This window comes from Ochotona curzoniae, unplaced genomic scaffold (assembly GCF_017591425.1).
Source record: "Ochotona curzoniae isolate NIBS_2020 unplaced genomic scaffold, NIBS_Ocur_1.0 scaffold_4506, whole genome shotgun sequence".
NCBI lineage: Eukaryota > Metazoa > Chordata > Mammalia > Lagomorpha > Ochotonidae > Ochotona > Ochotona curzoniae.
In genome coordinates this window covers 24,101,364-24,127,247 of record NW_024467119.1, presented here as the reverse complement: position 1 = coordinate 24,127,247, position 25,884 = coordinate 24,101,364, and the positions used below count along the sequence as shown (strand labels likewise).

Sequence of the window (25,884 nt, the reverse complement as noted above, 5' to 3'; positions counted from 1 at the left end):
GAAGTTTTTCTCACCACCTAAGGAAGAAATCATTACCACTGTAGGAAGGCAATAGTCATTAAATAAATTAAAAGCATCTTTAACATTTTTCCATATACATATATAATATATATTTCTTAAATTGCCATCAACTGTACAAGCATTAAATTCTCCACTAAAAACATTTACAGAAACTAGTGTAAAAGCTTAAGAAAAGGATTGGCTTTATGAAAAAGGAAATTGCTTTATCACTTAAAAACTACACTAAGATGCAATCCTCTGGGAGAATAAGAGCTATACAGAGAGGTCAGACTTACCTAAGTTTAACTCCTTATTTATTTTTGTTTGTTTGTTTAATTCCTTACTTAATTTTACACATCAGGTGTGCAGAACTATTCTCTAATCCAACCTTATTCCAATAAGAAGTCAATCTCCAGATATCAGTTATTTGTTAGCAAAGAGAAAAATGAAAACAGAAAGACTAAAGTGAATAATTGTGAGTATCTGAATATTCCTATACAGTCAGACGGAAAACAGTATTACAAATGAATGCCTATGAAGATGTTAAATGGGCAAAATTTCTATTCAGAAATATGAAGGCGAATCGTTATCTTAAGGAATACAAGGTTATCAATTGTTGCATATCACAGTGATTGTGAAAAGTAAGTCTGAAATATTGCAGTCCTGATATCTGAGGAATCCAATCTTCCAGTTTATGTCCTAAGATTCCAAATCTTGTAAATTGCATATTATTTACACAAGTTGCTACAAAGTATTTTTAAAACTCAGCACTGACATTGATATTCCCTGTATTGGAATTCAAGATGTCAGTAATTTAAAAAATTTCTTTTTAAAATGACCTTGTAGGTGTGTGTGTGTCAGGCATGCAGAAATAGGAATGAGAAAATCGGGGCGATAAGGAAGGAGAGAAGGGAAAGAGGAATGATTTAGGAAACAAAATCCATAAAGATAGTTTTCTTCTTGTCAATACAAATTAAATGTCAGAATCTTTCTAAAAATTTATCTAGGAATGATGTAGAAATTAGTATTCAATCATCTGTAAAGCAGGTACTTGCTCAAATTTTCCAAATTTCAAATAAATATTTCCCCCACTAACTTGTTTGTTCATTAACTTCATCTCCCAGTACTCAGAAGTAACATTATTATTCTTTAGAAATAAAATGTATATACCGTATGTTCTCAAATCAGCAACAGTTGATTGGCTAGAAAATCACTCAAAAATAGCAACTTGTCAAAAATGTTTTCCAAGAAATCATTGCTAAAAAGACTACTGCAGCTCTTTCAATTGCTACTGATACTTAGAATCCTGAACATTTGGCAGTTTGAAATTTTTATTATTTAGAGGTTTTGGAGCCATTGTATGATTTAACCTGTAGTGAGGAAGGAATTAATTCAAATTATACAAGATATGCAACAGAAATTTGGCTCTAAGAAGTTTGAGAAGTGATTCTCAGAATTTCCAGAAGATGTAATCTACAATTTGGGGGTGGGGGGCGTACAGGTCAGTTATAACCAGAATATGATGGCCATACTCTGACTCTATTTTTTTTTAAAGTTTATTTACTTTTCATTAGAAAAGCAGATTTACTGACAGAAGGAGACACAAAGATTCTCCATCTGGTGGCTCACTCCCCAAATGGGTGCAACGGCCAAAGCTGGGCCAATTCAAAGCTGGGGCCAGGCACTTCCTCCAGCTCTCCAATGTGGATTCAGAGTCCCAAGCACTTGGGCTATGCTCTGTTGCTTGTCCAGACTGCAAGCAGGAAACTGGGTGGGAAGTGGAGCATCTGGGACACAACCTGGAGCCTGTATGGGATGCTGGCGCTTGCAACTAAAGGATCAGCCTCAGCCTATTGAGCTACTATGCAGTCTCCTGAATCACTTTTATAACAGAAATTTTATTGAAGAAGCAATTTCATCATCTCACTTTGTATACTTAAATCTTTGCTATCAGAGCAAAAAAAAAAAAAAAAAAGAACGAGAAAAACCATAGTGCCTTATGCTCCAGAACTTGATTCTTCTTCGTAGAACTGGTATGTCTAATTCACAAGATCAACCTACATCCAAATAAATCAACTTTTGTGTACCTGAAGCATCAAATAGCATCTTGTCAAGGCAATCTCTTAATGGGTTTTCAATAAAATGCCCCAGGGCCCTCAGAGATGCTATATTCACTTAAAAACCCTGGAAGACAGAGCACTGTTTTAGTGTTTTTCTATATATCATTGTCATCCCTTCAAGGAAGAAGATTATGAAATAACTATTGTTAGAACCCCAGCATTTTAGGACCAAAAAGGCCTTCCAGGGCCAGTGGCCAGCCTCTCTGTTTTGCCAGTGAGGACCCTGAAGGCACACCGTTGACACAGCTCCACTCACATGAGAGTTGCTCAAAAATACTAAAATAAAACCATGGGGAGCTATAGGCAAGGGTAGTGGAAAGCCCTGACTCCTTCTGGCACCAGGCAACCTTTGAAATGGTTTTAATGTTTCTATCATCGGGCAGGACTGAGCCCAGAGGAGGACTAACCAAAGATGTAACACAAAGACTGAAAACATATCTATCACAAAAACAGTGAGTGATGGTTTTTTTGAGTAATTCTCAAAGGCCCAACTTCAAGGGGAGGTGCTCCTGGCTGACAGAATAGACTTCCTTTCCCGGTCAATCATTTTTAGTGAGCTTTGGTTAAAATACAGATACTATGACTGAGCCCAAAATGCAAATACTCAGTTTGTGATTGTGATCAGAGAGGTTATGTCCAAAGCTCTCTGAATCTCTGTATGTAACCTTGATTTTCCAGGATATAGAGGTCTATAAAAGAATGAGGTGTTCAACGACTATAGGAAGATGTTTAAATTCAATTTTCATAACCAAAGTACCTTTGCAAAAGAAATACAAAAGAGGAATTACAGCCATATTTGCAAAAAACATGAGCTCCTATTTTTTTTTTTTCTGGGAGGAAACAAAATGAAAACAGCAAGTATTTCCAACCAAATTCCTGGGTCACATGGTAATTCTCTATGTATGTTTTTGGATCATTTTATTAATTTTCATAATTTTTCTGGTGCTGGTCTAAACACAAAATTTAAAAAAAAAACATCAACGATAACCATGTGAAGCAAACCTTCATGTAGAAGACACAGGTATCTGGCATGTGGACACATAAGCCTATGGACCAACTCTCAGCACTCGCTCCCTTTAACTCACAGGATGCCTTGTGGAGGAAGAACAATGGTAAAAGCGGGTCTCAAGAACCTTTAAGTTAAATGCCAAAGTGAATTGAACTAATTTAACACTTGCTGAATTGCTCAGAAATGTAAGGCAATAAGCCCACTTCAAAATATGCAGTCTCTTTTGTCACTAGATGAGTAGCTGCTATTTTTCTAATCTGTTTTTAAAGCCCATTGTAAAAATAAATCCATGTATTTTCTAACAGTTCTAAAAAACAATTTGATCACTTTTCTTGTGTGGATTTTTTTAGAAAAGAAATAGATCTCCATATTCATATTTCCTAACATCTTGCTTTTAGTTACATTCAAAGATATATCCAGTCCGTGTCTCTTTTGTGGAACTCTTCAGTCTATTTGCTTATTCTCTGTTGAGTATATATATATAAAAAACAAATCTTTCAGAACAAAATGCATTGGCAGTGCAAAAAAAAAAAAAGAAAAAAAAAGAAAAGGAATCCATTAAAGTAAGGATTGAATCAAGCCATCGAGTGAGTTCTTTGCCAGTTATCTGCAAGCACAAGACTCGACTGTCATGTTAGGATATACTTTAAGGACAACATTCTTATTTTCATCGAAGAATAAGATACTGAGTGAAGACATCTTTTCCGGTACACAGCAAGGCTCAGGAATCCCAGGGACAACCCCCACAGCTCTCACGATGCTCTGGATGGTTGCATGATTTGATGGCTTCAAAGACTATAAAGAGAAATGGGAGAAGAAAACACATTAGTTGGAAACTCTTTTTCAGTCCTCACTTCTAATCATTAGCTTCTCTTATAAGGGATTCATTTCATCAATGTTGTAAAGTCCTGACATTCTTAGACTTTCAGCTCTATTGCCAGTACCACCACCAAGACAGCAGATGTCATTCATTGATTTCCCGTTACATTCCAGGCATGCTGTGCATAGTATCTGTCATCCTCATGATAAGACCACCATTGCTTGTGTGCTACAAGGACTGAACATTTATAGGACACATTTATGGTCAATATAGTTCATGGGAAGGAGAAGCAGAATTCCAACACAGTTCTCGCAGAAGAAATTGTTTAATTACAAATAAATCAATAACAAAACATGGAATTAGTGTTTTCTAGATGGTTCAATAATAACAAAATTGCAACAAAATAATTTTGTGTTGACCTTAATCAAAACCCTTAAAGCACCATATTTCTCAGGGACACATCTTTGCTGTTGTTATAGTGATATTTATGCATTGTTATGAAGATAAAATCAAGTAGGTCAGACAGAGGGCTGTTTTATTTCGTTTAATAATTGCCAAGAGTGTGAGTTGGATGGCGACTCTGTTGCTCCCAGCAGCACAAGCTGTGGTTGAGAGGAAGACATCACTGGCCACTGGGGGTCACTATTGCTCTACACGTTTAGACTATAACCTGCTGGAGTTGTGTTCTAAGAGTGGGTTATCTCCCCTGAGGATGGTAACAATCCAGGGTGCCCAAGGTATCCCTTGGATTAAAAAGAGAGAGAGAGAGAGAGAGAGAGAGAGAGAGAGAAGAAGTTCAACCCAAACAGCCCGTATGATGAAATCTGTTCCCTGGGAAAATGCCAGTGGGACTATTAGCCCACGTGTGGAACATGTGGTTTTAGTTAGAGACCCCTACAACTTGCCTCTACTGAAAAGCAATGAAGTGGCAGCTACTTTTGCAAGCCCAGAACTTCATAAGAGATGTCACACTTTTCATTTTCTCTTATCCCTAGTGTCTCTTTTAGGTGAACTAAGTTAGTTCTCTTTTGGACACACTTAGAATCCAAAACTTGGTAACTTGTCAGAAAATGAGTTGAAATTGGGGGAGATTTAGCTCCAAACCGAATCAAACTTAGAAGGTTTTGTTTCCAAATTTGAAGACATGTTCCTCATGGTTCTCTACTCCAGTGAATTGATGTTTTAATTTTCAGGACTTAAAATTTTCAGCATGTGAAACTGGAACAAATAAAGCAGCTAAACTAAGGGAGCAGCAGATAACAGAGAGAAAGCTGCTTTCATCTATACATGTACGTATATTTATGATCAACGATAAACGTGGAATATAAAGATCATAGTATGTTTTTTGACAGACACAGGAAAATCTGATTTGTCTCATCCCATTCGTAAATGAAAATAATTCATAATTATACATTAGCTTTATCATGAATTGGCATGAATGATTTTAAATGTGCCTAAAAGATGAGCAAAGTGCTTTAATTCTTGCCTCTTGGATATGATAGTTAATTGCAACGAGCTACTGGCATTAAACACTGGCAAAGCAGGGCATTCTTACCATAAGGTAAGGAGTCCCATGTGGCTGTACCTTGTTTACTGCAAAGCCTGCATCATCAATAAACTACAAGTAGCTTATACAAACCGAAGCCAGTATAATCAGACGTGAAAAAACATTGCCTATTATTTCATCAGTAATAATAATTTCCAAAGAGAAAAAAAAAATTCACATTTATTTACATGTCTCTATTAAAATTTTCTGAAGACCCAATCATCCAAACAGCTTGTCAAAAATTCCAAGAGGACTTGTGTAAAACCACATTTTATAACCTTATTCCATTATTATTAATGCTGGATGATTCTTATAATATTTCAATTGCATGAAAAGCAGTTTGCTGCAGCACGTACTGCTGCACATGGCTGCCCCACAGTGCCTCAAGTACTGTACACAGTAAATACTGAATAAATCCTGGCGAAATAGATGGAACACAAACAAGAAATAGCAAATCCTCCATTTTACCTATTTCTGTGGAAATAATTTCCATCAACAAAAATAAAAGTTTCTGTTGTAGAGATGGAAAATATTCATGGGTGTTTCCTAGGAAAATTCCTGTCCTTTTTGTTTTTCAAGCCTCAGCTCAGAAATGCTAGATTCAGAAACTATGAGCATATAAGTAACCTCTAGCGAGGTCACCGGAATCCGGGCACCAGTCCCTGATACGGAGTTGGTGTGTTTTATTAGGGACCTCTCAGAGTACACGCGACTTCTCCCCGTTACTGTCACTATTGAAGTCCTCTGATCAGGCTGCCATGATCAGCAATCATTACGTCATGCACAAAAGAGCCATGAAGTGCTTCGCTGGTGTGAGATATCCTTGCCAGCCCATGATTTTTGTTTGTTTCTGAGTCCAGATCATGTTTTTCTTGACTGTCTCTCCTGAACTGAAGTAGATCCACTTCAAATGCACATTTCTGCTAGTTTCTTCACTTTTGTCTAATATGGTTGAGATGTGAATCCAACATCAGATTAGATAATTTTTTTTGTTTAAGTAACTTATTGCACCAAGGTTCGATATCTTTATATTTCATGAAAAAGATTAGAATTGGAAAGTTTAGGAAATTAATTAGGGGTGTATCATTTGGAATTCATTAAATGTGAAATTCTTCTTTACATAGACTATTTGATTCCAAGTACTTGTTTTTTTTTTTTTAACCTCAATGTCTTTGCTATCTTTAGCTTTTGCAAAAATTCTTGCAAAATAACTTCATTCCTCTAATCCTTGATGGTTCTCTTGGATCTCTGTCAGCAACAATGGCTCAGTCATTCCCATTTGAAAGTGTTGTTTTCCATCTCTTTTAAGGTGGTGAGGAGCTGCAAAGGCATACAACTTGGTTTTTCGCTGTGTGGGTATTTTCATCTCATTGCAGCACACCAAGAGTTTTTCCTTGGGAGAACAGGTTAACTGTAAAGGGCTAAAAATATGAAAAACCCAAACTGCCGTGTCTGTGAATGAAATCTACAGTGCTCAGGCTGCACCTGCCAAGCTGTGTATACTGGCCTCAAGTTGAATTTGATTACAGCTGCATTAGCAGGGGAGAGCATGTCATCAACTTAGAGCCTTCATTCCTGACTTGGGCCGTGAGGTTTTGCTCCATGCTCTTCCAGTCCAGCCCACATGGGTGTGATAGTCCAAAAACTATCTAATTGGAATCAGTGAAAGGGCAAATCCTGGAATTTGGGAAAGGCAGAACACAGCTGTTTTGAATTATGGAGCAGGTTGATGGTGCTTGCAGACAGAGGGCCCCGCCATACAGAGTGGGCTTTTGCTCCAGAGGCTAAAATCAAGAGGGCTGAGAGAGGATGCTGACCTCTGCATCTTCTCTCTGGGGCAGGATGTATATCGAGAGTCTGAAAGCTTTTGACACTTCAGTGATTCCACATGTGCTGAACTGATTTGGTCCGGCACCTTCAATTTTCCTCTATTGTTGTGACTCTCTCTTTGATGTAAATCACTTGCTCTGGTTGTTATAGTGAACACTGCAGAGAGCAGTGAGGGCTACAGATTGCCCCTCCTATATATATAGCAGCTTCCTATTGCTTTATGTTTCCCACCCTTTAGATGACTGTGCCGCTGGAAAGACACAAAGCCTGGAAGGTTTAAAGGGAACCACTAGGATGCTTTAAAAGTTAAGCAGATTCATACAAGGTGATGAGAGATTGAGCACACTTTGTAACAGCCAAGCTTCCACTCTCAACTTGGCAAAAGAGCATCTCAAGCTCAGAGAGAAAACTCCACACTTATCCCTGTTATGTCTCCCCAGAGTTCGGATGCCATTCCAAGTCTTGACAAATATTATGATGAGTTCAGTTGCTGCAACTGATGCTCTCTTGATTCTATTACTCTCCAAAGAATCCTCACTGGAATTGTTCATGGACTGCTGAGCCCACAGTAAGAACCCTATTTTCAGCTTCATGATGTCTGACAAGGGACTAGGAACACTTAGAAAATATTTTTGACATGCAGTTTTTATTCTCTTGATCTTTTCCCTAAATAGGCTTTCTTCTGCCTCTTATGCCTAAATTTCTCTGGTCATTAGTAATCATGTCAATAACAAATATTTACAAAGCACTCACTACGTGCAAGTCATTCTACTATCTCATTTCCCACTGTTTTTATTATGCAGACAATAATTATTTGCCCAATACAAAGATGGCAAAACTAACATTGAGACACTTAGAGCAACTTCTCCAGAGAATCACAGGTAGTTGGAGCCAGAGTTTAAGAAAGAGAAGATGACCCCACTTTTGTCACACCACATGCAATATGGATCAGCAACACCATCATGACCTGGGAGCTTTGACGAGTGTGTGGAATCTCAGGCCCTGTGCCCATATCCACTTGTAGTAACAAGATTCTGGGAGATTTGCACACACCATAAAGTTAAAAATTCCTTCTGTGGTCAGACACATACACTTACTATTTCTGACATAATATTTTCCTCTTTATCTCTGCTGTTCTTATCAGTAAAAACTGATAAGTTTAAAACTCATCAGTTTTGAAATGACTATTCTTGAGGGCGACAAGAAACCATGGCAAAACTCTCCTGAAGTAGCATCAGAGTAATGAATAGCAAAAGCAAATAAAAGCAATGGTGGCCGGAATGCACTGGGAGAAGCTGTAGAGCATCGAGTACAGCAAACTCTCTGGAGCTGAGGACCGAAAAACAGACCACATTAATATGGCTGCCTGGGTCATGAATGTTGGAGTTGGAAAGAGAGCGAAAACTCCTTCCCCAGAACATGTAGGGATATTTCAGTTTATGGAATCTTTTAGAAAATTCCAAGCCTCACTTAAAATCAGTCATCCTAAGTTTGCAGACACTCTTGCCTCTCAATGCTACAGACAAAGCACAACAAGAATCCGACACTTCTGAGTGATTTGATCATCTTTAGTGTATGTTCCTTAAAATGTTACCCCAACTGAATGGGCATCGTTTCATCAGTGAACTGTCCTTTTTTCATGAATAGCTGAACAAGATAGGGTTCTTCATGTAATTGCAAATCTATGTCGTCTTTAGGTTGTGTGTAGCTTACAAAAATGTAGTTCATTCACAATCCTTGAGAAAGGCAAGTTTTAGAAATTAAAGAAATTTCATCTTTCTGAGTCAGCTTCATAAGAAAATTATACTTTAGTCAATTTTTTGGCCCTGAGGCTCACCAAGGTTTGTGAACTTGGCCTATTGCTTTTCTGTGTATTAAACTATTATTCTTTGATTCACTTCAAAAATAAGCAGAAACCCTGCTCTATCCTTTCTCTGAATTCAATTCCTACAGCTACCTTTCATTGCACAACAGGGACTTGAACTGGTCTAAGCTGAAATGGTAGTGCAAGCAATGAATCTAACAAAGGCCAGAGAACACCATTATATTTCACTGCAGAGTGACCTATTTGCGTTCTACAGTCAAGGAGAGCGGTCAGTTGAACTTGCTGTGCAAGATGGAGGTGGGATTGGGTGGATGTTTTTGTCTGAATACTGAGTGCTCATGTGGTCTCATAACCCCTGAGTACTCAGAGTCCCTGTTGACTTCAGAAGAAACACAGGCCAGCTCTGACAGATAGAAATGAGTCTGTGTATCTGTCTGCAGAGGCATTCTATCCTATGTCGCCTTCCCCCCCGCCCTTTGATATACAAGACACAAGCAAATAAGACAAGCAAGCAGAGGATTTCATGAGGCTAGTTTACCTGGATTCACCATGATCCTGATCTCTATGGGAACAACTCACCCGCAGGAGGCTATTAATCAAGGCATTCGGCATTGGTTCCTCAATCCCATTAGCCCTTCCCATAAGAGTCACTCATTCTATGAATAACCTGTCTGAGATCATATTTTAAATCACCTAGGGCTTGCTAGGTATATATATATGTATATGTATAGATTCACACATATAACATAACTAAGTATGTTTGCAGGCTATATAGAAAACACATTCTATGCATGCATCATTGTATACCCTTCCTACCAATACTGATTCCATATAACTTTATCTACCCTCCCCTCCCCCCAAACACACATAGTTATAGTGCCTGTCAGATTTCATAGTATGCTAATGAGGATTCTGACAGATTTCAAGAATGCAAACACACACTTATACACACAGAGACACTCAACTTCGTGTGCCCTTCTTGCCTCTGGAAGTAGGAAATAAGTACAGAACAACGAACAGTCGTTACCTTTGGCATGGGGAACTGGCATGCTCCTGAGCAATAATAAGCATCAAAGGACTTCGGCGAGATAATCCATTCACTCCAGCCAATGTCTGCAAAGTCTACCTTAAGGTATCTCCTGGCACAATTCCGAGGTTCAATCCATTGCTTTCTTCTTGCCTTCTTCAGAGTCTGCTCATCAAACTGCAGTGTCTGGCTCTTCTGATGAGACCCCTTCCTCTGTTTCTTCTTGTTCTTAATTTTCTCAGTGGGCTGAGCTTCAAGAGTCTTATAAGGCTTTCTCTCCTCCCAAACCCCATCCTCCTTATACTGATATTCTGCTCCAGGAAGTTCGTTGTTCTGAAGTGGCAACAAGACCCCGGTGGAGCGTTTCTTCCTTCGTTCGGTAGAAAGGGCAGCTCTAATGTGCCTATCCAGTTTGGGCACAGAAACAGACGGGAAATTGCGGTGTCCTTGTAAGCTTGATACGACGCTTTCTGGTTCAGAGATGGCAGCATCGTTGGCATACACTAAGATATAAGGCTCTGGGAAAAGCAGCATCCTCTTTGGCAGCTGGTGGCCTTTGGAGGAAATGTTAAATCCAATGAGAAACTCCTCATTTTCCTTGGCCTTCCTCAAGAGTTGAGTGATGTCCTTAGAGAGCCAGGATGTGATGTCTCGGTGAGATTTGGCTATGTCCACTGTCAGGTGACCAAGGAGCTGACTTTGGTTCCTGTTAGATTTGAGGATCCATGCAGAGAGATCTACCTGCATGGGCTTCCTCTTAACTTGATGTGAGCATCCTTGAGACACTGGACAACTCAGGCTGGTGTTCACTAGCTCCCCAGAATAGAAATACAGTGTAGCTGACAAAATGTTTTCAGACTTGGTTAGGGAAGTCAGATTAAAAACATGTAGTCCTTTATTTTCAAGGGCTCCTGTAAAGGAAAAATAAAGAGAATAGTAGGACCCCTACTTCTTACCATGTAGAAAATAGCAAGTAAAAATGAATCACTAACCCAAATATAAGAACCAAAATCATGAAGTTCTTCAAAGAAACATTGGGACAACTCATTACTTGGGATTAATGATTGGTACTTACATCTTACACTCAAAATGTGAGCCACACAACAATAACAAAATAGATACATAATTAAATTTATGAAACTCTTAAACTAGATTTGTATGTCAAAGGACATTATCAAGAAAGTGAAATGACAAAGAATGAGTGGAAATATTTGTAAATCATATATCTGGTAAATTTAATACTAAGACTATAAAAATAATAGGTACAACTCAACAATAAAGAGAAGTGAAAAACTAGGGAGTGATTTAACAGACATTTCCCCAAAGAAGATATACAAATGGCCAATAACTATTATGAAAAAAAAAATCAGCATCATTAGTCATTTTGTGAACACAAATTAAATCACAACACAGTAGGAAGCTAAGACAAAAACAAACAAAACAAAAAACAAAAACCCACAACATTTCTGAGGAAGCCAATGAGGATGTGGAGGAATCTGAAACCTTCTCATTGCTGCAGGTGTGTTAGAGGCCTTGGGGGATGGTGACGTATAATGAATGCTTCAACTTCTGTGAAAAGCAGCTCATGAGTTCCCCCCAAAATTAGTCAGAGGATTAACATGCAACCCAGCAATTCTGCTCCTAGAAATGCACCCCAAAGAATCAAAAACCAGATGCTCAAATAAGTACATGTTTATAGCAGCATTATTTAGAATTGTCCAAAGGTGAAACTGCTCACATGTGTATTAGAGAACGAATGGATAAGCCAATTGGGATCTATCCACACAAGGGACTATTATTTTGTTATGAGAAGGAGTACTGAAACTGCTACAACATGGATGAACTAGAAAATAATATGCTAAATGAAAGAAGTTAGACACTAGGGGCCACATGTCATTTGATTGGATTCATGTTAGATATCCAAAATAGTTCTATCAAGACAAAAACAGATTGCTGTTTTCCAGGGACTAGAAATAGGGGAAGTAAGAAGCTTTTTAATAGTTTTAGGGTTTTACTTTGGAATGGCAGACATATTTGGGACTAGACAGATTTAGTTGTTGCACAACATCATGAAGATATTAAATATCACTTCATTGTTTATGTAAAAATAGTTAATTTTCTGTTGTGTGCATTTCACTTCAATTATGATAAATCAAAGCAAAAACATTAGGCAATCTCCAGCTTTTGAGGGTTTCTGGGTGGGATAAAAAGAATAAACAAGAGTGATTTTAAAAGCTAGAGAAAGATTAAAGCAAGGATCAGCCACTCTTAACTAATTTGTTCTTTGCTTTACTAAAGCACTGTGAGCCTTTGAAAATTGTACCATAGTAGTGGACTTAACGAAAGTGAGAGCTGAGAGTTCTAGAGACCAAGACCTTTTCCTACAAATACAGCAAAGTAGTGAAATAGCTCCTTATCTGAAGCGTGCGTGGCCCACTGGTCATGAACACAGGACTTGGAATGAGACTCTTTGATTCAAGAACTGGCTCAGTATGTTATACCTACCTTCCATGTCAACAGAACTGCATGGGATTCTGCAACAAATTTCATAAACTGCTAATAGTTTCTTAAACACAAACTACTAATGTTTTGAGTGCCTATATTGACAGGAAAGAGATTACATGTTCTTGTACAAAGTTGGAGCTGGATGAGCAGAATAATATGTGCCAATATTCGGATAAAACATGTGAATAAAAAGCCTCACATTCAATCCTGTCAAAAAATAGGATGCTGTTACAGAGCTGGAATTTGACATGAACATAACAGACAAATATAAATGTTTATATTCAGTGGAAAGTATTGAAATGATTCAACAGTATCTCGAATTCTTTCAAAATAAAGTAAGACAGAGATGATGGGAGGTAAAGAAGAAGATAGGGGAAATAGGGGGAAGAGAGAGAGAGGTTGGTAAGGGAAGAAACCGGTTTCTTCTCTTAGGATCAATAAGGAATAATCTGTGAAGCTGAGGATAGAATTCAGGAATCCCCAGACCTGGGCTCAATCACCAGGGCCTCACCCTCCTCCATGCACTTGTCCATATACATATTTGTCTCGGAAACACACACGCAATCATGAAATCATGCTCTTGATCAAAAACATGTTTCAGTAAAAACAAAACATTCTTTAAAAGACGTGGAAACTTAAAATGAGTTCACCAAGTCCCCAAGCACAGGCGAAGTGCAATGGGAAACATATTTCACTCATTTTGAACACTGTGTGAAGGAAAAGGAGGAAACTGCCATTTGTGCACATTTGTATAATCCATGACACCAGGCTAATATATCACAGACCTTTCTTACAAAGCCGTGGCATCAGGGCTGCTCGGAGACTCTAGCCTTAATTCATCCCAGCCATCATAGAATATCCAGTTCCTTAGACTTTTTGTCAGAAAGGCAAGCTTCAAGTAGAAGTAAGAGGAGCCACTCAGTTCTAGGAATGCAGCCATCAAATGGTGGTTAGTGTGCCTACCGGAAGGGGACACGTAGACTCCAAGAGCACGAGTGGCAGAGTCTTAGGTGATAAACAAGTCAGGCTCCTGTCCCTCACATTTGGCCTCAAAATGTTTCATTCTTTCAGTCAGGTTTCACACCTTGTGCTGTGCTCTCGATGAGCTTTTTTCCCTTGTGTTTTATCATCAACATCTGCTCAAAACAGCCTCGAAATCGGTCTACTGCCTCATCTAATATCTATCCTTTTAATTCAAGCCATTATTTTAAAGCAAAAACTCTCAACAGGGGTCGTCAGATAAGCTAACATAAACGCTGTAAGTCTCCATTTGCTCATGTGTACAATAGGCACGGTTGCCCTAAGTGCAGAGAAGCTGTGAAGATTCATTAAAAGAATGCAGCTAAAGTGTGCAACAATCAGAAGTTACTTGATAAATGGTATCGCATTGTCCAATGCAATAATGATGGGTCATTTATGGTCCAACGGAGATGTGGTGTTCCTATGCAATACATCCTGAATTCTTAAGTCTTAATTTTAAAAAATGAATGCAAAACATCATATTAATGTATTTTCTTCTGAATACATTTTCAAATGATAGCATTTGAATATGCTAGGTTAGATATATCATTAAAGCTAATATCACTTGTTGCTTCTCACATTTAAACATGGCCACTGACATTTTTAAATTATATGTGTGGCGAACATTTGTGGCTTGCATTAAATTTCCATTGCACAGTGGTGATCCCAGGGAACCCTCCAGGATAGTAGTCACCCAGCCTGAAAAGGAAATATGTAGTAAAGAATTATGATTCTGCCACACCTAACTATGCAAAGCAAAAAGCAAATTGGACAGAAGATTTTTTTTCTTGAAATATAGCATTTTCTCTTTACAAAGGACACCTTAAAAATAATCTTGGTGATTTAAATTTTCATCCTAGCTGTAATCAATTCTATTTGCTATCAAACGTCTAAGACCCAACAAACTGTCCTGAAATAGAGTTAAATGGGTAATGTAACAATGGGGCTTAATGGCATACAGATGACATCTATCACTATAAATGCGTTTTTTATGGATTGCACAGAAACATGCCACAGCCAGCAACGAACAGAAAGCAAAGCACAACAAATGTCTTACTTTACCAAATACACAATTGAACACCTACTAGGCGCCGAGCCCTGGTTGAGATCACAGCACTGCAAACACATTTGCTTCTCATCACTCGATGAGGGGGGAGTGATTCATCAATCATTTGCAGGTAACTGTGTTTGGATAATCCTACTTGTCAAAGATAGTAAGAAAGACCTTGGAGCACAAGAGAGTGATTTGATTGGCCCACATAGATGGCAGAGAGGCACACAGGAAAAAGGTGACTTTGAATCAGACTCTTTTTTTTAAGATTTATTTATTTTTATTGCAAAGTCAGATATATCGAGAGGAGGAGAGACAGAGAGGAAGATCTTCCATCCATTGATTCACTCCCCAGATGACCGCAACGGCTGGTGCTGAACCAATCTGAAGCCAGGATACAGGAACCTCCTCCAGGTCTCCCATGCAGGGGCAGGGTCCCAAGGCTATGAGCCGACTGCTTTCCCAGGCCACAGGCAGGGAGCTGGATGGGAAGTGGAGCAGCCAGGATTAGAACGGGCGCCTATATGGGATCCTGGCACATTCAAGACAAGGGCTTTAGCTGCAAGGCCACCACGCCGGTCCCTGAATCAGACTTTTTAAAGACAAAAGTGGAAGGGACAATTGGGGAGGGAATGAAAGCAGAATATTCCTGTCCTAGGCAATATTGTATAAATGGAAGGTTTTGCATAAGGAATGTTGTCAATGTTTTTAATAGAAAATATTACAATGCTTCAAATTAACCCAGTTGTTCAAAGTCCTTGAAATGGCTACAAGTCCAAGTTCAGAAAAGAAGGGGTAAATTCACATTCAGTTCCTAACCCATGGTGTTGAATTAGGCCCAGCACTCACTAACTTTACTCTTAACCTCTTGCACTCAGGCTGGAGTTCTGTACATACTCTTGATCCCATCCTTCTCCTCCCCAAAAGATTGACATCTCCACCACTCCAAAAATGTGCTTTGATTTCTGTAATCTATACTTTAGTGCATCTTCTCCTATTGCAAGACACTCAAGTTCTGGGCCAATCAAAGCTCTTTTACACAGAACAGCCTGACAGATATTTATTGTGTATTTACACTGGATTAAACAGTACTGGGAGAGTCACATGCATTTGAGCAAATGAGTGCAGAGTAATAAGTCAGAATGAGATAAATAGCTCCCTGTACATGGAAATAAATGATAACACATATCCAATTACATCCATATTTTCCCATTACCCAGATCTTGTATTAATTTATATTTTGAAATGAGTATCTTCCCATCCCTACGAACAGGAGATTTTCATTACAGTTCTTTCTATGCCTGATTTATCTATGCACACAGATATGTTTAAATAAAAGCAAATAAAAAAATGTCTTTACAGGATCCTGAGGTTCTGTTTTAAGACGAATAAGAAAAAAATTTAAAAAGAGTGATCTTTCTTAGGATGCAAAAATAGAGCTTATGAATATTTAATGTGTAAACAATATTTGATATTCGGTAGTAGTTACTGTTTATTATACTGAGCTGACCAAATCTGGAGATGCATACCTAACTCTGAGTGCTCTCATTTAGTTTGATACAGAAAAAAGCAACGAGGGAAATTACTAAAATGCTGAGATATAGAAATTGCTTCATATGTTTTAGTCAAATAAAAATAAAAAAGATACAGAATGGAAGAGGAAAGATAATTTAGCAATGATGTAATACGAGTTTGAAATGCCTCAAGACTGCTGAGTGATGGCAGTTTTTCTTCCAAGTGTCAAAAAAAAAGAGAGAGAGACAGAACTCTAATGGTGCAGTTGAAGTATCCAAGGTAACAGGTAAGACCAGGTGTGACTCTAGAAAAACTGCTCTGAAGTCTGCGCTGTTCCAGGAGCATCCCTTACGTAGAATGAAGAGAACTCAGATCCTGTAAATAAAATAACCTAAATGGGGTGTTTGCAGCTCCTCTCGGCATCTGACTGCCAATAGGTGGAGCTATTTTCTAACTGTTTGCTGGCTCTCCCACAAGCTGGGTTTTCCCTGCCCCACTGCATTCACTGGTCCACTAGGATTCTACACTGGCATTTTGATCTTGTAGCATGAACTTTCTAGAGACATGAAAACGGGTTTGTGGCAAGTCTCTGAACAAGCCATGCTTTCTCTTACACAAATGGTAGCTTGCTTCCACAGCTGTTTCTCATGGAAATGTCTACACCAAGATCTGTTTTTTAAGGCAAAGCCCAAATAGCACTCCTGGTACCCAAGTCTAGCATGACACTCTGGCCTGGGTTAGCTTTCTCATCACATTGTTGCTCTCTAACACCATAGACTCCTGGAAGGCAAGGCTCTGTGATACATCATCAGATGCTTCAACTGCTACCTAGGGCTTGTCCCTTATACACGACTCACTGAATGTTTCCTCTACGAATCTACAAGTGTCATTCACCTTTCTTAAGATGAAAGACCATGGTGGTAATGAGCTGGTTAACAATTGAATTTGGAGAGCACAGATTTGGCTACATAGCATCATTGTTGTTGTTGTTGTTGTGTGGGTGTGTGTGTTTTTTTAAGGAGTTTGGCTATTAACAAAGGTGGAAGAGTTGTCTGAGCTTCTTTTTGAAACAAAGCACTTGAAGCTGACGAAATGATGAATTTGGCTTGAAAGCTCATCCTCCTTTAACTTAGAGATTCAGGGCCAGCTATGGTACTGCCCCAGCTGAGCTCTTCTCCAGCGGAAGCTGGTGTGGCGTCCGAGGAGTGGGAAGGGGAAGTTCACCTTTGGGCTGGCCCACACAGAACGTTTTTAAAGGAATTAGAAAATATAGTGGAAAAGCTTTCTATGTCAAGTCTGCTTGTAAAACAAATAGACTAAATGAAATCTCAATGATTAGTTAAATCCCCAGGAAGCAAGGAAAACAACTTAGTCATACAGAAAATATGTAACTCAGAACAATTTTTCTCCCATTTGTTTCGCAAAAAAAAAATATATATATATATACTGCTAGAAATAGCAGAGGTGCCTAGGAAGGGTCTCCTGTACCATGGTCACTGGCTGAATTCTTGCTGATGATCTGATAATCAGGCGATCAGTTTTTCTATGCTGCTTTCAACTGCCAGGCACAGGCAGGCTGGGGGTTTCTAAACAGAACACAAGTCATAGAGTTTTGTTTGACTAAGTTTTGTGGGCCCTCATAACAACTTACAGCGTCCTTGTCAATCGACAGAGTTTTATGGGACCTCAAAACGAAATTCTCCATGTCCAAAGTATGTACGTATAGTCAAGCAAGATACAATGTATATTTTTCTAGGATGTTGTTAATCAGATTATCTAGTAGTAGCCTCTATCCAAGGGATTCCAAGACTGTGAGCTCTTGGAGAGAAGAGTCCTAGGCCATAAATCTTTGCATTTGTAATACTTCATCCGTCTGGAGCTGTTAAATCTGTTAAATGCTGAGTAGATAACCACATAAACTTACCAGCTTCTAAAGTGTTTCCTACTTAACACCAAGGTGAAATAGCTTCAACTTCCCAATGTCAGCAAAAGCCCTTTTCAGGTAAAAGTACTTTACAGTGTTTTCTTCCAGTTTACTGGAAAGGAGCTAACAGGACAGGTGTCAGAACTGGAACAAGAATGCCTAATACAGAAACAGAAATAGGACACATAAGAAATTCTTTCAAAACAACTTTATTTGTAAGGGATACTCTTCCTAGTTGACAGTTTTCTACCATCTTTTGTCCTCCTTGAACATCTAACCCAATTGAAGTGTTTTCTCAGTGCATGCTCAGTGCAAATTATGTTGAGTCTTTGGAAAATGGAGACTTGATTTGTAGACTCCTGCTCTTATCATCCTTCCTGTAAATCTTGTAGATCACAAATTCTCGCAGCTGTGAGAGGATTAGGCATTTGGACTTACTTTGAGGCCTTCTCTAGAGCAAGAGTCCTCATAAAGACAGTGATAAACATCCCAAAGCAGAAGAAACCTGACATCATGTGAATAAATAAACCATGGTGAGGCAAACTCAATGGAGCAGATGAGACCATGAACAGTGCATTAATCAATCGTAGATTTCAGAGATTGGTTATGATACACAACTCTCAAAACTACAAAAACACACATACCTACAGCAGGTATTTTCTATTGTGTTTCTTTTTTTTTTTTAATTCTAAAGGTTTATTGTATTTTTATTAGAAAGGCAGATATACTGAGAGGACAAGAGACAGAGAGGAATATCTTCTGTCCATTGACTCACCCCGCAAGCGGTTGCAATGGCCGAAACTGAGCCAATTTAAATCCAGGAGCCCATAGCATCTTCAGGTGTCCCAAGCAGATTTAGGGTCCCAAGGCTTTGTGCCGTCCTTGACTGCCTTCCCAGGCCACCACAAGCAGGGTGCTGGATGGGAAGTGGGGCTGCTGGGATTAGAACCAGCACCCATATGGGATCTCAGTGTGTGTGAGGTGAGGACTTTATCCACCAGGTTACTGCACTGGGCCCTCTATTGTTTTTCTTTTGCAAACACTGACCAAATCTCCTGAATGGCTCCTTTCAAGCCCCTTCCATCACCCTGGGCACAAACATCACCTCCTGCAGGATATCATTCAGAAGGTACAGTGGGTGCTAGAGAATTTCTAACAAATTCTAGTTGAAACTGATGCTGTCAAATCTACAAAAAGACTAAACCTTGCTCCATTCAACTAGCAGGGTCAGGAGAGAAATAGTAACTTGCAATCCAGTGGGATCATTTTACCCAAACATTTTCTATTTTTTAGCAAGTGGTGAAGTTTATTCAGAGAATGGACGACGTAGACATACGTGGGCCATGCTCAGAGAGAGTGGACGCAAAAGCAAAAGCGTAAGGGAGAGATATTGCTGCCTTTTCTCAGAGTAAATCTGCAGAAAGCAGGCGAGCAGGCAGGTAGGAGGCATTTGATCCAGTGCCATGAGATCCATTTTAAAGGAGGAAAGACCATTGAAAAAGTCCACAAAAAAGTGATCGCCGGATTCTATGACTTACAACTTGATGTGTTAGAAAATAGAGAGAAATTAATTCCTTTAGGAATATCTGTCCTGAAAAAGTGATAACCAGGAGGGATGTTTTATATGACAATATATGTAGATAGAACTCACTATTAACACATGAATAGAATTGCAAATTCACTGGTCCCTAACTATACTGCAGTATGCTAGGCCTCTTTAGTTACTCAGACACCATTCACTGTTATCCAAAGCAGATAACAACTTGATATACTTCAGCCACTTGATTAAAAGTATATCAAAGCATCCAGTATAGCATATACTGTCAGAGCAGGTTTTTAGAATGCACATTTCCCATGCCAGAGTGCCTGGGTCCTAGTCCTGTCTCTACCACCAATTTCAGCTTCTTGCTAATGCATACTTGGGAATCAATAGCTGTTGGCTCGAGTGCTTGAATCCTCTGCCACCTGCAGGAGACTCAGACTGAGTTCCACCTGCAGGAGACTCAGACTGAGTTCCAGGTTCCTGGGATTGACTTGGCTCAGACTTGGGCACTTGAGGTAATGAATCAAAGGGTCCCTGCCTGTCTGTCTCCATGCTTTTCAAATAAATAAATAATTCTATTTTCATGGACTCATATCTTAGACATAAATATTCACTCAATAAGAAAATTAAAGCTCAGACCGTTTGATGCCAGAGTTCTTTCCACTACTACCACAAAAATAAAGTTATTAAGATAAAAGTTGGTTACTAGAATATACAAATTTAGCAGGTGGAAAATCATCCAGACTTGTTGAGAAAGCACTGATATAATAGAACAGAAATCTTGACTTGCTACTAGAAACAGAGGCCAAGTCACTCATTAGCTTTTATAAGGCTTTTCCATGGGCATAATTTTTACTGTATCTATCAAATGCAATAAAACATTGTGATTATATGATGAATTTGATAGATGTGTTGAGTAAATGATACTGTCCTCCAGATATTGATATGTGTGTCTACTGAGATTTTCCACAAATGGAATTGCTTTTCTTTATAAAGCATAATATCTGTCAAGAAATAGTAAATATGAAGCATATAGAAGAAAACATCAAGGAGGAAAGGTGAAATTTCGTGAATGAGGTTGCAAAGTTGCACGCAGCGAAGTTTATAACATAACACCAAGAAGACGTTCAAGGTCAGATCCAGAGAGATGCTGAATGGGAAGTGAGGAATGAGGCAGCTGTCAGTTGCAGTCACTCTGAGTTTGGGATACCTTCTCTCTTGCCAAATTGTGAGTGTTGTCAACCACAGATGTCCCCCAGTAAGCATCGTGGATCCAACAATCTCTAAAATTCTCTCCTCAGGGGAAAGCATGTCCCTTCTAACAGGACCAAGAGCATTTAAAAGGCTCTGCAAAGTCCCACAGCAAAGAAATATGATTGCTTTTTTCCCAAAAGTTTATGTGATCACATAGCTTGATCTTATGCAACACCTCTTATCATCATCCAGAAACCTCTTTTTGTGAAATTTTCTCAGGAAAAATTCCATCACACTATTAAAAACAGTGAATTTTATGATGAACTCTTTGCTAGTGAAAATTATCTGGCAGAAATATCATCATATGGAAGGAAAAGAATCAATACCTCTTCCTGATACAAAATTTTATAATGCAAGAACACTAAAGTTTGACAATCATGTCAGTTTAATTTTCAGAATTATCTGAACTCATTAAATCAAGTACTTAACTTCCACTGATTGGCTAAAATGCACATATCATTCTTAATTATTTTAAAAATATGTATATATTTTAATGCATAAATATTCCTTGAGTGGATAATCTGTTTAGGATTTTTTTTCTCTCTCATTGGCCCTTACGGTTCCTTAATTGTTTTGAAGTTATCTAACTATATTACAAAGCTAGACTTGAATGATTCTCTCTGCAATCAATTCCCTTTCTCCTCTCCATTAGCATGGATAACCAAGAATTTATGGTATCATGAATTTTTCAATGTCAGAAATTGTAAAGCTGTCTTGACTGTTACAGTAAAAACTTCATTAAAGGCGATCATGTACTCAAAGCACTGAGTGTATAATTCAACGCAACTGGACGTAAGGTTCCGCCTCTCCAGATGTACTATTGCCCTAAAAAAATCCACCAGATAATCTAAGTGCTCTTTAATTCAAGTCCAGTTTTTAGATGCCAGGTATTCAAGGCTTCTACGTTTTAATGCAGCAATTAAAGTTCATTGTCATCTAGTTTGTGAAAAATGATGCTTTCCCACTGGTCCACGTGTTTTGAACAAATGACATCTTTTGAAGTAATAATCTCAATCTTTAATTGTGAATTATACCTCCCAAAGTTTTATATTTCGGTCTTGCACTTTAGAAACATTTCAAAAACCACAATTCTTCAGACTATATGTTGGTCACTGTAGGAAGGACCATTCCTCATTGACGGAAAAGGCTAATTTTCAAGTAGGGATTATCTTAAGTTTCAATTTTATCCATGAAATACACATGATCTTTTTAAAAGGCAATGTATGCTCCCTGAAGTGTAAATGCTTTCTAGGCTTCCTGCACAAACCGTGCCAATTTTCTAACAAGAACATGTCTGCTTTAATGACTCTCCTTAAGAGGGTTTATCTATGATTAAGAAGCATAAGGTTAATTGGCTGTGGTAGTATTACACAAAGGATTCAGACAGGAGAAAGTCCTACATAGCTGTCACAGTAGCCGGGAACAAATAAAATAGTAGCCAACAGCAAAATAAAAGCTGATTCCACATTGCTCTGTCCCCCTTCAAGACAATGTACTTTGCATGCCGGACTTCTTGTGCATCAATATTGTTAAAATTACCTTTCACAAAGGGAAAGATTAAGTGATTCTTTACACTTGACAAAATAAAAGCTTATAGACACTTAAAACCTAGGGTTTGGCACACCAATTACCTAACACTGAAGGAGAAAGGAGTTCAGAGGATGGCATGCCACCCACCAGCCCAGTAGTGGGTTTAAGTAGAAAGTGGTTAGAAGGAGACCACAGCAGCTGAATTTCAACCAAAGACATATGAGGTTTAAAATAATAAATAACTTTAATCCTGTAGGTCCCAAAGAGCAAGTAGGTCTCTAAGACTATGATCGAGCCCAAATAAGCACTTAGCAGTCACTCCATTATATTCAGCCCACCACCTAACCTGCTCTTAAGATATGTAATATCTTCGTACAAGGCCTGTATGGCTTGAAACTGAAGCAGTTTGGACTGGGAAACACATCTAACTTATTAATGCAGACAGCACCTTTCGCTGACATCAGAGCACAGGTCACAATGTGACAAGCTTTATGGAAACGCTGCTACGGATGTAGCAAGAGCAACATACGTGTAAACCTTAGCACCTTCCTGGAGCCCTGCCTTATTCCAGCCAGACCTGTCTTATAATAAGGCCTTTTTAGTGCCTTAGTAACTAAACCCCCTTGGAAGGGATCCAACATGAACCAACTCTCCAGGAGTCTCCAATGAGGTAATACGACACTTCAGCTTCCACAAAAAACAGTGTCTACATTTGATGAATAAGTCATTAAGACAGGCCCTAGGATGCTAAGAGAGATTGCTTTTCTTATCAGCACACACAGCCTTGTATATATGCTTCAAGCTGCAATTCATCATTTCCAGGCAACGTCTGGCCCCTGTATCAGAGTTTATCATTGGATGGTAGAAGACTACAGCGAGGCTGATAAGGAACACTCTGAAATTGTAATGCGTGGACTGAGTTGCAGCCAAAAAGTATGTTGTGCCTGAGTTATTCAAATCCTTGTCTATGGTGCACTCAGCCTAAAATAAACAAAAAGTTATACAGTGGGTGTGAATGAAGTAGAGTCAAATTCCACTTCCAAGCCCTGTGGTTCCTATTCAAAGTGAGAGCTTTGGATTAACAACAACAACAAAAAAATTACTTTTGTCTCTTGAGTGCCTATGCTATTCTCTTGGAGTACAATGAAGCACATAGGTATGAATAGTGACAAGCCTGATCTCAGTGCTGGCATTCTTCTCAATTCCCTTGCCTACCCAACTTCCTTCCCGTGAAGGAGCAGCTGAGGCTCTGCTGGGGACCAAGAACTAACGTTAATAGAGGTTCTCTGGTGTGCTCACTTGTCAGGGCGGCTTCCTCCGGTGGTTGGGACACTGTGGGTAACACAAGGTCAGTTGCTGGGTCTTTAGTGGAGTCCAGCATCTTCCAGATCATGTTCATGGTTTTAAGCAGAAATCTGGTTTTGCTCAGACTCCAACCGAAGACTCGAGTATTAGAAGGCATAATTCACATTTATTGTAAATGTCATCATGGCTAGGAGCTCTGAGTACATTTCCAGTGTCAGCTTAGGGCTTTCCTTGATGGATACATTGGCTTCCTTCCTTTCTCCTCCCCTCCACCTTTTCTTTTAGGAGTCCTACATATCTAGGTTTCGGGGAGGGGAGCGGGGGGCTTGCTTTCTAGTGATTCTGACAGAATTGACAGAGATTGGGGGCATGGCCTCCTTCCTTGAAGATTCCTCGCTCTTTTTCAACGGTTCACTGACGACAGCCTCTGCAGTTTACACTTCCCTTTATCGTGAACACAGCGAAAGAAAAAGCCTAGTGCATCCTCCAAGCCAATCAACAGAGTTTGTGTCCAGGAAACTTTCCCGCAAGCTGTTAGCACAAGGGAGGGAAGCTGTTAGCATAAATTATTGGCTTCACCACAGGGGCTGCAAGAAACCCTGTTAAGCCATGAATTTCAGTTGGTGCTGATCTGTGTTGAAAAATGGGATGAGCAGATTTTCATCGGCAGATTCAAGAGCTGCTGATGTCCACGGATGCTCCCTCGTATTCTACCCCTCCCTCCCCGCTCCTCCTAGGGTGGATTGCGGAAACCCCACCTGCTAGGATGATTGTAAGCAACACCCCAACACCACCTGGCTCTGTGTGTTGTCACATAGAAGCTCCGCTACAGTCACAGTGCGTGAGATTAGTACAGTCACACAGACGGTGCGAGTTTAAGGCTGGTGCCAGATCAGTGGAAAACACTGCCTACAAGGAAAGGAAGAAAGCGGCCAGGCTTAAGTGTGACTTTTCTCTCAGGATCCCTGGATTGGCATAAAATGGCATCTGCTTCTTGGCAATCGTGGTTCAGCCCAGCCCAGCCCAGGGGAATTTCCGCTGGCCAAGTTAGCAGTCATCACAGTATGAGGTACCCCAGAAGTGCACCAGTCGCCCAGGGCAGGAGGGCTCCGCCGGGGGAGGTGGGGAGCGGGGAGGCGAAGCACGAGGAGTAGCCCCGGCCTTTTCCCACGAAGTGCCTGCAGCCAGCAGCCGTGTGCCTTCCTTTTCTCCTTGGACTTGAAACCCGGGCTCACCCCGGGCCGCCGGCAGAAAGTGGGCTGGGACAGGACGCAGGGCTCCACAGGGCAGCTGCGGAAGGGCGCGGAAAGGTCCCTGGGCAGCGCCAGGGAGCCCAGGGTGGGCTAGGAGGCCTTGGGGATCCTGGTTGGGGAGAAAAGCTTGGGCAGAATTGTGGAAGGGGGTTCACCCAGTGCACTCACCTGCTGCTCCGGCTCGGAAGCTGCGTACGGTGTTGCCTTCCCGCAGGGGCTGGTGGCGCGCGGGCTGGGAGCCCCGCTCCCGGGAGCCTGGCGCCCGCACCACCTGGAGCCTGCTGCCGCCGCTGTACCTGTCATAGAGCCGCAGCATGTGCTCCGACACCTTGTCGTGTGGCTGCAGCTCCTGGCCCAGGCCACTACCTGCCATGCGTTCCCCTGGCCCAGTTATGCGCAGCTCCGGGAAATGTTGTTTCGGCCTCTCTGCTCGCGCCAGGCTCACGCAGACGCAGCTCAGCCACACGCAGAGCAGCCCGCGCGCCCCTGCCATGGTCCCTGCGCGGCGTGGTGGGAGGGGGCACTCCGAAGGCACGGGGGTCCGGTGGGCACAGCCGTGGGTTGACAGTCACCCCGGCCAGGGAGAGGCTTCCCGGAGAGCTGGGTGCGGCTGGAACGCGACAGCGACTAGTCCCACTTTCTGTCCTGGCGGGGCGAGGACCGGCAGGTGGGCTCCTGTGGCGCGGCAGCGCGGACCTCACAGGCGCGGGGCGCTACGGGGTCCTTGTCTACTCGGACGCGGAGGAGCTTCAGGTCGCCGTGTGTGTGGCCCGGGTGTTTTTCAGGCTGCTGTCTTTACCCTCCCTC

The 25,884-nt window shown here is 40.4% G+C and overlaps 1 protein-coding gene across 1 annotated transcript; it reads right to left on the bottom strand.

Annotated features, from left to right (window-relative positions):
* Positions 1–3,698: 3,698 nt before the first annotated feature.
* On the bottom strand, positions 3,699–25,570 carry BMP3 (bone morphogenetic protein 3). Its single transcript, XM_040967181.1, has 3 exons — positions 25,246–25,570; positions 10,178–11,088; positions 3,699–3,924 (listed from the first exon to the last, which is right to left on the bottom strand). The coding sequence occupies exons 1-3, from the start codon at positions 25,568–25,570 to the stop codon at positions 3,733–3,735; spliced, it is 1,428 nt and encodes a 475-aa protein (XP_040823115.1). The 3' UTR covers positions 3,699–3,732.
* Positions 25,571–25,884: the final 314 nt, after the last annotated feature.